The sequence below is a fragment of the Prinia subflava genome, chromosome 1, assembly GCF_021018805.1.
Source record: "Prinia subflava isolate CZ2003 ecotype Zambia chromosome 1, Cam_Psub_1.2, whole genome shotgun sequence".
Taxonomy (NCBI): Eukaryota; Metazoa; Chordata; class Aves; order Passeriformes; family Cisticolidae; genus Prinia; species Prinia subflava.
In genome coordinates, this window is record NC_086247.1 from 139801701 (window position 1) to 139817819 (window position 16119).

Here is a 16119-nt window from a genome sequence, read left to right on the forward strand (position 1 = left end):
CATTGTTTTAATAGATTTGTAAGAAAAAATGAGTTCTGGGTGAAATACAGCAAGTTACTTCACATCTACGAAGCTCAGAGCACAGAAATGGCAGTGAGAAAATAGCAAGTTAGTATTTGTTGTGATTGTAAGCCCAGACCCTGCATTTTACCAAGAGAAGAATGCAGTCTCAGTCTCTGATGCTGAAAGGTAGTGCAGAAGGATTACACACACACCACACACCCCCTTTCCCAGAAACTGGAACTGTATCTTTTGCCTATTTTACATGAAATAAGGAATTAAATCCATAGGATTTCCCACTCCCCTTGGTCATTGAGCTTAAATGGTAGTATTGCTGCTATTTAAGTTTGCCTAATAATTAGGAAACATTTGCTAAACATGAGCAAAATTAATAAAGTGAGAAAAACATTAAATGGGCAAGTTGAATAGCATGTGGATCACATAGCTATATAACATGGTTTTCACAAAAAAAGCCTCAAGCAACAAAACAAAGGGGGAAAAAAACCATAACACAAAAAACCCAGCACAAAAATCTGTTTAGATTCTCCTTAGCTAGTATTTCAAAAAGCCTACACAGAAAGTACTCTGCAAGTACACAGTCCCTCAGAGAACTTATACCAATGGAAGTGCTTACAAACATCTTTGGGTAATTAGATTCTGGTTGCCCAGGTCCCTGCTATGTTCTGATGAAGAAACTTCTGTGTCAACACAGGAACAATAATTTGCTTTAAAGCAAAAAAGTTCACATTAGAAAGAAACAGGAGCCATACCAAAATTGCAAAATCATTTTCATTTCTTTCCTCTCTACATCATGCTGAGCCTGCTTCACATCACCTTCCAATTATTACTGCAACTACCATCAAGCAGCTGACCCAAGTACAAGCTCTTCTTCCAGGAAAATACAAGGCAGCTGTTCTGCCCTGGGTCTACAGTACCTGAGAACTCTCCTGGAGGACAATCTCCACTGTGCTCAAGTGAGCCACCAGCCCTGCTCCTCCTTGCCCCCCTCATTTGAATGAGATAAAGTTCTCTTCAGAGGCTAGAAGTGGTCCACAACTACTTTGTTTTCTCATTATTGTGGTTCTGTGTCCACATCTTTAGCCTCTGGAAGGTATTTTACATAGCAATCCAAAAATTGTGCTGCATAACTACAAAACCACTTTGTTCAGACATGCAGACTTCAGGCAACAGCAGTACTTCAAGCAAAAGGAAATGCTCTCATAACTTAGAAGTTTTTGCTGACTACTCTACTTTCATCCTACAAGCACACTGTAGAAAACCAACTACAAAATACTGAAAACAAAACAATTTTACCTTTCTGATATATCTAACAATCCATGTTGTATCAATTTTCTTCTGAGTTCTATTGAGAAAATAGAACAAGTGATAATATCTAATCTTTCTTAAAAATCAAATTTGGCAGACCTAAGCACCTGGAGTTGAACTGAATGGCTCTACTATCATTGACATTATCTGAAAAATAGTCATTTCTATAACAAAATGGTTACACACGCAAATAAAAAAATGCAGACACGTGGTGGTGACAGAAAAATCACCCCAAAACTAGAACGAAACTGTCCTTACCAACTCTTAGATGCAGTGATAATTTCTGTGGCTGGATTTGTGTAATGGCTTCTGGTCTCAGCTTCTCTGCAGCACCCTTCTTACGATTTGTTACTTCTCTGTTTTCGAGCACCTGCTTGCTGCCTCTGGGGTTTTCTATATCCTCCATAGGGCAGCCTTTACTCTTCAGTGCTGCCAAGTCATCACACCGGGCAGATGTTGGCTCTCCTTCTTGCAAAAAGTCCTAGAAAACAAAGGCAAAAGAGTATCAAGTTTACAGCTACATGCAAGTTGTTATATTCTACCCACAACTGCTCTTTGTACAATCATCACATTTTTTTTTTCTAAAGTTCAGTAATAAAACACACGGTCTTGAAATATATGAAATGATACTACATACATTCAGTGACTACTATTTACTTCCAGGAGTTTGCATCTACTTACACTTATCTGTGTATAAGACGCAAGCAAGAGGAAAAAAAATAAAGCCCAATATCACCTCCATCAGAAGAAGGACATCTGTTTAAATTGGCTACTCTAAAAGTAACTGCAAGTAGAAAAATCTTTCATTTTCACATAGTTACCAATAACATGAACCTACTTATACAGTCTGCTTTTAACATTCTTTCCTTTTAATTAAGATTATGTAAGTGTACCTTGGTACTCCACAACAAAGTAATAGCTATATGCTGACAGAGCAGGGCAAAGACAGACAACTCTTATTTTGGGGCAATTCAATCTGAAAGTAACACCCATAAGCAAAACCAATCCTTAACTTTGTTCTCAACAACAAATTATCATTACCTCAAACCTTAAAAAAGCTTTAACCTCAAATATAAATAAATAAGGCTTCTAATTGTGAAACTTGGCAATTCTGATTCTGCCCCCTTCCTGAAAATATGCATCTAAATAAATGCATACTAAAGCTCGTCAGTTTTTGGTGACACAGACCTACAGGAAATCTGATAGCTCAAGACCAAATTATAAAATCAGTCAGTTTAATTAAATGCTGCAAATTTATAAGCTGGTTTGGAGAATAGCATGTAGGCAATATATAGAATAAAGATAAATTATCATCTCCTAGCAAGAAACAGGAAAATTCCTCAGTTTCCAATATCAAACCAAAGAAGAACTATAGAAAACATTTTCTTCTAACTTGAAGAAGATGCATCAGCATACACTGGTTATATCTTATACTTCCTAGTTTCCTGAACTTAATTTTTCTTAACCTAAGAACATACCCTTTTTGTTCCATAATGGAACAAACTACTCACCAACACAAACCTATCTCCTACTCCTCAAGTCTACCAACAGAAAACTAAATTTTGAAAATCTTTGTTTTAGAAGAAAAATCCCCTTCAATCTCTTTCCCTACTCCACCTACATCTGTCTAAAATGAGCTCTTACTCTAATGTCACTGGAAGAATATAATTAAGCATACTCAGAGTCCACATTGGAGTAATTTTAAATAACTATGAGACAGCCTATAGGGCCTGTATATAGTTATGATTTAGAAAAGGGGAAGTAAACACATTGTGAAAAACATTTATACTCAAATCAGAAAAACCATAGTATTTGATTTTTAAAGTGCAAATAAGTATCAAATTGAAGAACTAAAGGAAACTATTATTCATGAAAACAGACCTTTCTATGTGGGTAAAGTATTCACTAAAGTTTGAAAACAAAGGGAAGAAACCAAACCATAAAAAGACTTTGCATTAAAAGTTTTTGCAACACTTACTGTTTTTTTACACCAGCCACAGTTTGGTCCTGCTTGTATACATTCCCCACATGACTTTGCATTAGCTTTTATGCAGTCACTTCCACCTAGAGAGGAAGGCAAATCTGTCACTTCATTTGTAAAAAGGTGTTTACAACAACAGCATCTCACTCTGGTTTTGTAAACTAAGTTCCAACTACAAACAGGTTATTACCTACTGCCATTAGCATTTGTCTAGTGAGGTTGTATTTATGCATATAAATAACTGCTAAACAGACACAGTTTTAAAGTAGCAATTAAATACTGCAACGCAAGCAAGTGCCTTACCTTGCTGGGCAAATCCATTCCATATCAAGCAACACAGGACACCAGCACACGTGAGCAATTTGAAATTAGTCTGGAAGACAAGAACAGAAACCAAAGCGGGTGATTTACTGTAATAAGTAAGTGCAAAAAAATAATTTCACGAAGCTGTGGACATACAACTGTGTTTCAGAGGAGACAAGAAACATGGAACAAATGCAAATCTAATTATCTCAGTTGTACCAGCTCACAGTTTTCCCCTAATACAAACCATGTTTGTGGGCTACACTGTATTTTGAAGACATCAAACAGGGTAGCTTTTTAAATTATTTTGAAATGCTCTTCTGCCAGGTAAACTAGCAAGCTATGAGAAATTCGGAAACATTGCTCACCCAGGGGAAGAACCCAGACCAATCTTTTAACACCTTATAAAAAAATACTCATGCTCTGGATGTTATCAGAGAGACACTTCTAAATAAAGCCACCACAGCAATAGGGGACGGAAACAGAGCTTCTACACTCACATCTCTGCTTCAAGATAAACACCAAGGCCCTTTACAAAATATTTTCTTCAGAATCTTCAAAGGGCATTTTACAGATTAACTTTGCACTTAATACAACAAACAAGAAATTTCCTCTCAAAATATGCATCATAAAGCATCCCTGACATAAACTCTGTTTTTTCTTCTTCAGACAACAGAAAATTAATGAATACCACCCATATCAAAGAAAAAACCACTTTGTTCAGCACTATAAGTATTAATGAATGGCTAAATTTCTTTAAATTTTTTTCCACCTTAATAGCAGGTAATCAGTCTGGGGCAGTTGTCTTTTAAATTTTGATACTATTTTAAATTCTATTTCTTTTTTATTCATTATATAAGAGTTCTGAGAACTTAGATGGTAATGGCCAGTTTAAAGCCTCTCCCAGACATCCTGGAAACAAAAGTATTCTTAATAACTTACTAACTTTTTGTTCTAAAAAATATCTTGCACTATAGCCAAGGAAAAGTGAATTTGGCAGGATCTCCTGAACTGAATATGTAATTTTTCTAGAAGAGGTACTATTTTTCGTATAAATTAGCAACAAAGTAAGCAATGCTGAAATGAGTCCAGCAGTTGAGCTTTGGTTTTTGCACACTGAAACACAATTGTTACTTTGCACATCCAGCCAGACCTATCACAGGAGGGATGGTCGCTCCAGAATCTGATGGGGAAAGTTTCAAACAGAAGCCAATCCTTTGCTAACAAATTGTATCCAACAACAGTATTAGACGGCTCATATTTTTCTGATAAATCATTTTGGCTCACTTTTCAGTGGATGCTATGGTTAGAGGACAGGCAGTGGAGTTTAGACACCGGAGAATCAAGAGAATATGCTGTTGAACTACTTTTGATAGATGTCATGCATAACCACAAAAGAAATGACTGGTTAAAAAAAAGAGGGAAAAAAATGAACTGCGAACCGTATCTTAACTTACGAACACCACTTACTGCATGTAAGCAAATCAAATTTCTCTTTGCACACTGCTGCAAGTGACCAGTCCTTCATTTACAAAAGCTCTCTTCCAGGAATACTCTCTTATTAAGTCCCTTTATAAACCATCACCTAAATTCAATTTGTGCAACCACAAACCTCAGTCAGAGGGGAACAGTGACCCAAGGAATGCGAGCAGGTGGAAGACAGATGAAGAGACTGAACCAAGGCTTGGGAAGTCAGTGGTTACATGGTGAGGAGCTCACCTGCCACAGCAGGAGTCTGGACAGCAAGTCCTCACCAGGCTGCTCAACATTTAGGCTTTTCCTTCCTGGTTTTATGGTAGGTATGTGGTGTTCAGCAAAGCTTGCTTCCCTCAGGTGAAAGGATATTTTGCTACTCAAGAAGCAGTTTTGCTTTTAGTACAGCCCTGAACGGGGTGGGTTTTTCAGGAAGAAAAAAGCCAAGCTGCTGGCAACAGGTGAGTACTATCTTTTCTGTCAGCCTCGTTCTGTTAGACGAGAAAATTATAAACAGTTCACCTTTTTAGGGCAGACTAAGAGTGGATGCACAGCCAGTCCACACAGACTATATAAATAAGTCAGCAAAGATGTGACACAGTGCTAAGCTATGATTAAGACCATTTGGAAGAGCAAGGTTCCAGTGGAAATGCATCCCATGACGAGTGCGGCTCCGGGCAGCGTCCCGGCGCAGGGAACACGGGAAATGTCCGTTCCCATATATGGCTGCGGCGCTGCCTCTCCCGCAGCGGCGCACGCAGCTCGCTTCCTTTCCCTCCACAGCCGAGCAGCTTTTCCAGCTGCCAAGCGCTGGGAAACACCAGCAGAGAGAGAGCTGCTGCTGCTTTGGATTCAGCTCTGATTGCTGTCCCGTGCAAGCAAAGCCATGCACACCCTCGTCCTCCGGCCCTCCGTCAAATGCATTCCCCTGCAGGTCCCCAGCCAGCACTGGGAACTGCCCTCTTGCAGATTTTTCCACTGAGGGAATAAATCCAAACAAATAACTCCCGAGTATGCTGGATTGCCAAAGGAAGCCTTTGGAAAGCCTTGGTGGAGCTACAACTGAATGTGGTGTCAGTATTCAACCACAGATGACTACAACAGAAAAAAAAAACCCCAATTGTTACAAGAAATAAATTACTATTTTTACGCAACACTGAAGTATTTTCTATTATTATACTTGTTCTCCCCTTTCTAAATCCTTGAAAAATATTCCAGAATCATTGAAAAGGAGTTTTTTTCCTCCCTGAAAATAATGCAACTTAAAGCCAAGTGACTGAAATCTCTTTAATAAAAACTGTATCACTACTTGGATCCTTTTTAAAAGGCTGCAAATGCTGTGCTGTTGAAAAACTGATTTTAAATTTTTTTCTGCACATTTGTGAATCATACTCTGTTTTTGTTAAATATTTTAGGAAAACAAACATGGACATAACCTTAAATGTTTAGATTTAATGCTTTCCAAGTGGTTTTTTTTTGCTGTCTCGACAAACAGTAATGCTTGAAGAAAAAATTTTTTTTTATAAAATCAGCTTTGATGGAAATTTCTGGAGCTTTTAATATGAAACGAAAGACTCATTAAGTGACCACAAAAAGAAGGAAGGATTTTTTCTCCATAGAATTCTGAATTTGTAAATTAAGTATTTAGAACTTTCACATTCTACTAATCATCAAGATATTTAGAAATTAACCACTCCACAATACTGAAGCCTTTTCAAATTTATTTATTGGAATGGCACTAGCATCCCTGCAGAAAATTAACTGGGCAAATAGGATCAAGAAAGGGAAGAGTTTTACAGATATTTATTCCTCTGAAATTAAATACTGATGGCTATGCTGCTCTCCTCTCATCACTCTACAGTTCAGCACTGCCATGGGCCACAGTTTATACAGATATTAAGGCAATATTAACAACAATGTGCTAGGCTCCTGCAGTATTATTCCCCTTGGCTGAGCTGCTCCTCATCTCACCCGGAAATGCAGTATCCACCAAGCTGATGGCAAGCACAGGAAAACACCACACGGCATCTGCCCCTGCTGCATTCTGAACCGTGCCTTATTGCAAAGCTTTCCATTGAAACATGCAACCAAACCACGGGGGAAACATTTCAGTGTGCAGTGAGAGCTGAGCTGCCACCTTTCTGAGGCAGCATCCCAACACTCACCTTCCTCATATCCCCACACACCTCTCTAAGTGCACTTATAAACCTAGAAATGAATACACAACTCACACTCCTGGACTCGCATTCGTGCTTCCCGCAGCCTGACGCCTCTTAGCATGAGCTGTACTTTCATGGCTTTAAATCCTGGCTCAGAAATGCTGCACAGAACTGGTTCCTCCCAGAGCTGATGTTGCATTTACAGCCACTTTCATGTAGTGCAAGGATGGAAAGTCACTTAAGAGAGCTGCCCCATCCTCCTTGTTGATTATTCGCTCTTGTTAATCAACCTCCTGGCTGATTATTCTTACTGCTTTCCTTTTTGATCAATGCCAGCATTACTATGGCCACCAGGCCACCAAGAAAACATCTGTCTGAAACTAGTCCAACAAAGAAGGAGTCTTGTTTTCTTCCACCTGGGTACCAAATCGCTTATCCTGGTGTGGCAGAAGTGGTCAGATGAAGATGCAGAAAAAGAGAAGATGGAGGAGGTGGGGAAGCAAAAGCTCCTGCTGCTCAGCCACAGCCTGTGGTTGTGTGCTGGACTACACTGGTCACACAGCCAAGCCCCCACCCCCAGGCATGAAGGCTCTGGTTAAAAAAGGAGCAGGAAGAGACACGTTTCTAAAATAAGCAGAATGAAATAGTCTCTGGAGATGCCTGTTTCAGAACTCGATGGCTACCCTGTAAAACAGTTCCTTCTTCCCTCCCTCCAGAAGGTTTTCTGGCAATAGCTGAGGACCATACTTTTCAGTGTGAATTTAATTGACCGGCAGAATGAATCCCATTGACATTTCTGAAAAAAAAAGTGGGGGGGAAAGAAGAGACTGAAGAACCAAACAACCTTAGTGACACGGGACAGCAATCACACTACAAACCTCTAGCAATGATCTGCAGATACTCTTGACAGAACTCCCACAACACATGTCATTAATTACAATCCCAAGTTGCCTGCACATGAAACAACTCTAAACATACCTGCTTGTACAATTATTCACTGTAAAGAAGCAATTCACTAGAAGTGAAAGCAGTAAAATGGTATCTTGCTGTTCTGAGAGAAGCATACCACCGAGTGAGGCACCAATAGTTTTACACAAAATTACTTTTGAGGAAAGCTTTCAAGCCTGTGGTATAGATTTTCCCACAAATCTTAAATTGGTAGTTCTTCATTTATCACCTTCACAGCTATCTTATCTACTTATTTAGGCAGTGTTACTGTGATACTGAAGTACAGTTGGAATACACTGCACAGTAAATTTCAGGACCACCATTAAGAGACTACATGATGCATTCCTCATTAAGCAAGCAGAGATTTGGGATAAACACTGGTGCTTGAATTGCCAGCAATTTTAATCGAAGAACCCAATCCTAAACTCACCCTGCAAAACTATTTGTTCCCTGGATGCAGACCAGCCCCGTGATGGCTGGCCTTCACAGAGGCCCAGCTCCTGAGCTTGCTTCATCAGGGATGAGCTAGCTAGCTTTCACCATGTAGGAAAAGTGAATTTGATGGGAAAAGTCAAGATGGACAACAGAAGTGCAGTCCCAAGAGCAGGACTTTGCAACACACCAATCCAAATGGTAATGCTCAAGGTAAGCCTTCCTCCAACAGCCTATCTACAGCCTAACAGCACGGCTCAGGACCACAATGTTCCTTCTGCCCCTGGTAACTTCACAGACATGAACGCAGCAGGTTTTGGACTGCTTGCAGTAATATGGAAAGAATGAGACGTTATCCCAGACTGAAGTGCAAAATAAAAAATTCTTTAGTACTGAAATAACTTTTACACAAGAAGTTCAGCACATCAAGACTGCTTACTCAAAATGTTTCCAGAGAAAACTAAGACATAACAACTTTTGCTACCATGATGCTACAGCATAAAAGAACTAACAGTATTTCACAGTGGACTTAACTTCTGCCAGTTATTTCTAAGTTAATAGAATAAAACAAGTCTCCAAATATTTATGAGAATCGCTTTCATAAACACTGCTTTAGCAGGGCACCATATATTAAAATAATAAACCAGTTAGGACTTAAGTTTCAATTACAAGAGAGTTAAAAATCTACAGGAAACTGATTTTCTGCTTAGGTTTGGGAGACCAGCTCCGTCATTCCAGTATGGTTCTGTAAGGTCACCTGCCACAATTAGTGTATGTCACTGTTAGTTCAGAATATTCCCCTGGCAGGCTTGGGAGTCCAAAAAGAGATGAGAATACACATTTCTGCATGCCCAAACCATAAGAAAAGATATCACAACTCTACAAGTCTGACATCGAAATTACTGTGCCCTGCTCCCATGCCCAGCAAAGCAGACCAACATGAAGAGTAATGCAACTGCTAAGACTCTGAGTTACACTACATTACTACCCACAGTTTATTCATACAGCTCTAAAAAATTTCCCATGAAATCAAGTAGCTTAAAATTCACCAAAACGGACTGAATACAGTGGGAAAAACCAGTAGGTGTTAGGTTCTAAAATAGCCTCTTGTCTTTTGCTGAAATCCCAGCATGGGCACCTACATCACACGGCCTCTTCAGCAGAAAAATGAAATGTTCAAGTACAAGTACGAGCAGGCTGAGGCCACAGCTCATGAGAACAGAGCTGGAAGGCTGTTCATGGTAACATCCTCTGTCCCCAGAGTATGGGGTGTTGTTAGTCTATATAGGACACAGCTGCTTCAAGACTGAACCACTAACTTCACAAGCACTCACATGGTTTGACCATACTTTTGCTTTTACATAGAATTTGCTGGTATTTTTTTCTGGGTTTCACAGGAGCTCTCAACTTTCTGACAGTTCTAAATAATGGAATGAAAAGCAACTGGGTATTTTTATGCAATGTATTTTTTGGTTTTGATTTGAATTATGGAATAGAAACAAATCTGCCCAGTTTAGGTGTCTGGCTGTAAGGAATTGTGGAGGGGAAGATTTTTCTTAATGGAAAACATAAATTTCGTCTATAATCAGAAAAAATTCAGGTAGCAGTTTCAGAACAACTGCAGATGATGAAGTTTTCTGGTATCTGACATCTCTCCACAATGAAAAAAATAAAATGAAGTAGATCCAGTTGGAACATGATAAAAGGTGGTATTGGATCCCAGATATTTTACAGTACTGTGGCACACACAGGAAGTGAGATAACAAGGCTCCAGTCCCTCCTCAGCCCCAGAGGGTTTGCATTCCCATTTCCTGGGAATGCTCGATCATCCTACAGGATATACTAGTAAGAGCTTTAATTAAACCAAAGCTGCTACACAGAACGAAAGGCACCGAGACAGAAAATGAACTGACAGTTTTGTGTCTAGTCTACCTAACTGAAGGGCTCACATAGCAAGAGGTAGATAAGAAGGTGTAAGTGGAGTTCCCTGTAAGTTACTGTTCCCTGTAATATTTACAGATTTATAGCATATTGTCCACAAGAAAAAACAGAGACTTGGGTTCATAATTTGGAGTATGAAATTTATTTTTTTTCACCAAATGCCCTACTCTGAAGGAAGCTGAGGGGAAACAGATGTATGTTCACACTCAGACACATCAGAGAGCCTCAACTGCAACCCCCCTGTGTCGTGGATGATGACTGACTAGTGCACACTGGGCTGAAATCCCTCTCTTGCAGACCTGACCAATCCAAACTATATGGACTTCTCTAGGGATTCAAGTTAAAAGTGAATACAAGGCGCTAAATGTAAGGAACCAAAAGCAGCCAGAGAGTTTCTGGAAAGCCAGAAAAACCTATAGAGTGTAAACTTTTATGAAACACAGCAAACCTATTAAAATAGGGTAAATTACATACCATGCCTGATTTAATTGTATTTCTGTATGTGTATCACTGTACTTCTGTGTTTCCACTAGCAAAACTATTGATAATTTCTCTTTATGACAAACTCCTGCAATCAGCTGCACACCTAAGTAATACTCATCACAAGTATTACAAGTGCCATAGCAAATTGTAAAGAAGACTACCGCTACTAAAGCCCACCCATTTATTCACAGAATATTCTAGAAGGGACATGCATGGACCACTGAGGTCCAACTCCTGTCCTGCACAGGACAATCCCAAGAATCACACCATGATTTGTCTTTACATGAAATAATTCTATTTCAGAATTCATACATGTCGAAATTTCATGCTGACGATGCTGACAGAAGGTAAAACAGGAAAAAGATGCACAGGGGCAAGTTGAAGATGCAGTCACTGACAAAGAGCCTTCCTCTTTCTAGTCAGCAAACCCCAAGTGCAACCTTGATCTCTTCCCTTTGTTCTCAGGCCTTTTGGAAAGTACTGTGGTGGAGGCAGGATTAACACTGGTTAGTCAGCACCACTTTTGAAGGAAGGACCTTTTTTCAAAAAGTGTGTTGTGTACACACTGCCATGCACAGCTTGTAATTCATGACTAGATCTTCACAGTACCAGTGTACCACAAATCATTACCAATTTAAGAACTCTACTTTGCTGTATTAACCATCCACGTCCCTGGCTTGGTTTTTACACACATAAAGAGACTATTTGTATAACACTTTCTTGACCTGTTGAATCATAATTTGAAGCCAAGATTCCACAGCTCAGGAGTTGCTTTGGAAAGCATCTCAACACTTGAAAGACAGGTAGTATTTAGACATGGCTCACAAGAACAAGCAACATGTGCATGATAACCACATATACAAAACTGTTCAAGAGCCAGGTCAGGTACTCTTTTTCATGAAACTATTCCTTTTTATTTAAATATTTTTACCAGGCAGTTATCCACAAACTGCAATTTACTTCGTAAACTCTGACAGCTATATTTTGGAAAACTAGAATAACAAACAGGTGTACTGTGCTTAATGTTCAACACTAAATTAGGAGAGACATACAATGCTGCATGTTCTCCATCAGAGCACTCAGAGACTTGCAGCTACACCTCATTAAAACATCAGCAATGTGCTTTACGTGTTGATTACCTATGGTTTATTCCTAGTTTAAGCAATAACATTTACATCTCTGACAATCCAGTTTGCAACTACATCTTGCTGTACACTTCTGAACCTCTTGTGCTTATGAAATCCCTGTGTCTGCATCCTGCCCTCATAACCCAGGGACTCCTAAAAGAATACCATGAAGCTCTTTGAATTTTAGGAAAGGACAAAACAATAGAACCTGTTCCTGTGCTGCTTATGCTGGCATGCAAGCACCCTGCGAAGGCACCTCTCCAAGCCTAAACCACTAAAACACGCCAAGCCCATTGCTACCGATACTGCGGTTGAAAGTGTTTGCTGCATCTACAGCACCTCTGTACATGCACACCTAGAAAGCTTCCTCTTTAAGGATAAATATACAATGTGGACATGTGCCAATAACAAAAATATGTAGTTTTTTCCCCCCGTAAAACTGTCACTGTCAAAAACATCCCTTTTCCACACTTTCAAACATAAGCTTCCAATAGCTCATCACAACCTTACTGACTCAAGGCATGTTGTCCCCAGAAATTTGTAAGAATTATCACCGCACTCAATCTTGCTGTTATCAGTAGGAATTTTTCTGTGACAAATATTTCAGGATTTTCATTATTACAAGCATCTCTTCACACAATTCTGATTAAAACAGAACTTTAAAAATCTGTTGTTTCTGTACTTTTCAAATGCTTTTAGAACCATGAGTTGTTTTTGCCATAATAAATTTCTTCTCTAGTCCAAATATAACACCATTTTTTCTGATGGGAGAAAGCGTAAACTGCATATTTAACTTGTTTACATAGTTTTTTCCAGCCTACAAGACTTCTTGGCTAAGTTTAGCACAGACAGATTACAATCAGGAATACCACATAATGATTTGAGCCATTCTAGTAGAAAACATGGGGGTCTGTTCTGTGTGGTAGTATTAAATTCCTGCACACTCTGCACCACTTACTACTCCCATAAAGACACTATTTAATTTTGTGCAACTTAAACCTCACATTTATCCACATGGGGAAATGAAAAGTTTAGTTAAGCATATAAATATAGCTCTTACACAGCTGACTGTAACTGATGCTTCCGAGACTGTACTGCCTCCATGACTGCCACAACATCTGGCTAAACTTACTTTAATCCAAGCTTTTCTGTTAAAGGAAAAGCAGAACAGAGGCAAGTATGTTCTAAGTAAAAAGCTAGAGAATAAATGCAATGTCTCACTCCTATTTCTTTAATGAAAAAACAATTGCAATGTGTTGCTGGCTATTGCTGCAGGTACTGCAGGAAGCCAGCAGCTGGCACACCACAGAGAGCAAACTCAGCGGAAACTCATCTGTCGTTACATGGCAGAGTTCACCCACCAGGAGCTAGCATTAACACTCAGGGTACAGTTTCAACAACCAAAACCCAGATGAAAGCTAAATGCAGCTGAGAGAATTAGCAGAGCTGCAGCATCTCCAAACCAGCAACCTCTGACCCTGCACTACCACTCAGGGACCTCCCTCACCTCTATCCCAGCTCCACTTGGACCTTGAGCCATCGCTTTCCCCTCCAAAATTCAAAAGCCACTTTCTGTGTGCCTCAGTGAAAACCAGACCTCCACATGGACAGAGGAGTGCTGAGGAAACAGCTTCTAAGAAGGGGCAGGTGCTGCCCCTTGAAAATTACACTGGGCTCTCTGCTGCTAAACCAGCCTAAATTCAGACTGTCACAGGCCAACCATCCTAAGCTGATCTTGGATGAATTGTTTACAAATGCTCTGTAACACAGCCAGCCAGTTTGGGGAACTACTCTGATTTTATTTTTACAGTTTATCAGAAAAAATTAGTTGGCCAAAAATTTCATGCAAGCAAAGAACAAAATACTCAAGGATTTTAGGTTTGTTGTTGTTTGTTCATAGTTCAGAATTTGACCAGCAAGCATATAAAATAATATTTACAAATAATATTCAAATATTTAACATCAAGTTTTTTAAAAGATTCACTATTCAAACACAATTTAGAATGAGACTTGTACTGAAACAACTCTCATCCTCAACATTATTTTAATGCCAGGTAAGTGTCCAGAAAAATGATCATGCAGAAATAATAAAAAACTGGTCATCCCACAGAATGACATACAGCCTTATAAATCTGTACCTGTGAGATTTTGAATATAATTTAATTCTCTATATATTTAATTTTTCATACGTATGTTATATATTTTTGTGTACGTAACTAACAATGATTATTAATTCAATGGCAGTGATAATTGGCTAGGCAGAAGCACAAACTGAAACCAACAGTGGACTTCATCCAGATCTCAATGCAAATTTGAGCACTTGCAAAAGACTCATCAGTCTCAGGAAAAAAATAACTTCAATCTTAAAAGATTTTTTTAATTAAAAAATCAAAACCAAAACCACCCAGACTCATCACGAAGTACTTCATAAGAAGCAGTCCTGGCCTGAAAAATCCGCCTATTCATACACTTCTGCTGCTTTCCAGAGGGGGATTTTAAGCCTGCAGTCCTGCTTCTAAGAGCACTGTAAAACAGAAGATGAGGTTTCTCCTGGTAGCCAAGTACCTCTACCAGTTTGCTCCTAGTGAACCCAGGAGACAGCTCAGCTTCTCCAGACCCTAAAATTCCCCCCTTTGCACCCTTCATCTCTTTGGTGCCAACTGCAGACCATACTTTCACCTCTTAGCTGAGCCAGCCCAACAAGCTGAGCAGTAACACCTTGCTGAGTGATTTCTCCCCTCATCTAGCAAGTTAAGATGGATTACTCAAGTCAGAAGAGCACTGAAGCAGGCATGAGCAGATGCTGTGAGGTTCCATGGCAGTTTATGCCAACTTATCTCTGGACTGCCACGGTGCCACCCGCTCTCGCTATGAGTTGCAGCTTTTCCCGTTCCTCCCCTGGCTCTGAAGCATGTCCCTTGCAGTGCATGTGGTCTCCCAGCTGCAACAGCTAATCTAGCTGAAAATTTATTTTTTGCCAAGCTGTTTTTCAACCAGAACAGTTATTTCAATAACTTAATGTACAGCCCTAGAACTTCCACAGCTGATGCAAGCAGGATGGCAAAACTGCACAGCTACAGGCAGGAGGGACAGTTGAGACCTACAGCTGGTATAAATTGCTGCAGAACCACATTCCTATGAAAATTAAACACAATTTTAGCTGAATTCATGGTTCAAAAGCCACTGGAACATTTTGGTAAATTTGAAAACCAATTGTCTGCTGCAGAGTTTTGAGTTATCACTAATGAGTGAGCTCTTCTTTCTTCTAATTCTGCAGAGACAGCATTACAAATGTTAATCATATTAAATACAGATATTATTAATTTAGAAAGTGAAACTGCATTGTGAATTATGCACCGAAGAGAGGCAGTATCTGTGCAAATTCTTTTATTACTATCCAAACACTCTCCAAACCCGACAGCTGGCAATGGTAAAAATGCTGGCAGCAATCTTACTCATATAGTTACTCCTTAAAGGTGAAGTTGAGTTTTTCACTTAAATGAGATATCTGTAACATGGCTGTGTGACATTTTAGTCTAACCTTTGAAAAGTTATGTAAACAATATGTGTAGTGGAGGGAGATAACACATACATAGAAAAAGTGTTTATTGCTGTTTATTGATTTTGAGTTTTTCACAACCTATAGCTGATATGCACAGCATGTTCTTCCAAAAAAGGAAATTTGCTGTTTCCTTTTTCATGCTGAGGTCCACACCCAGGAAAAAAATCACACTGAAGTTCTTGTACATTAATTTCGCATTGATTTGTATTTGCATAGAAGTGACAAAAACAACACAAAAAAAAAAAATCACTCCCCATTTTTGAACTCCACAGTAAAAGCAAAGAACAAGTGTTAGCTTCTAAAATGTTACACTTTCACATGTTTTGGAAATGCACATAAATTATACTCATATGTAACTGAAAGACAGATTTTTAATCTATTCTG

At 39.2% G+C, this 16119-nt stretch overlaps 1 protein-coding gene across 1 annotated transcript in view; it reads right to left on the reverse strand.

Moving 5' to 3' along the window:
- Positions 1-16119, reverse strand: part of ITGB1 (integrin subunit beta 1) — a 43510-nt gene that overhangs the window by 20273 nt on the left and 7118 nt on the right. The window contains exons 2-4 of the mRNA XM_063414980.1: positions 3611-3680; positions 3305-3390; positions 1585-1807 (exon numbers count right to left, since the gene is read on the reverse strand). Coding sequence (XP_063271050.1) covers positions 1585-1807; positions 3305-3390; positions 3611-3680 — 379 coding nt within the window. The remainder of the gene's footprint in view (positions 1-1584; positions 1808-3304; positions 3391-3610; positions 3681-16119) is intronic.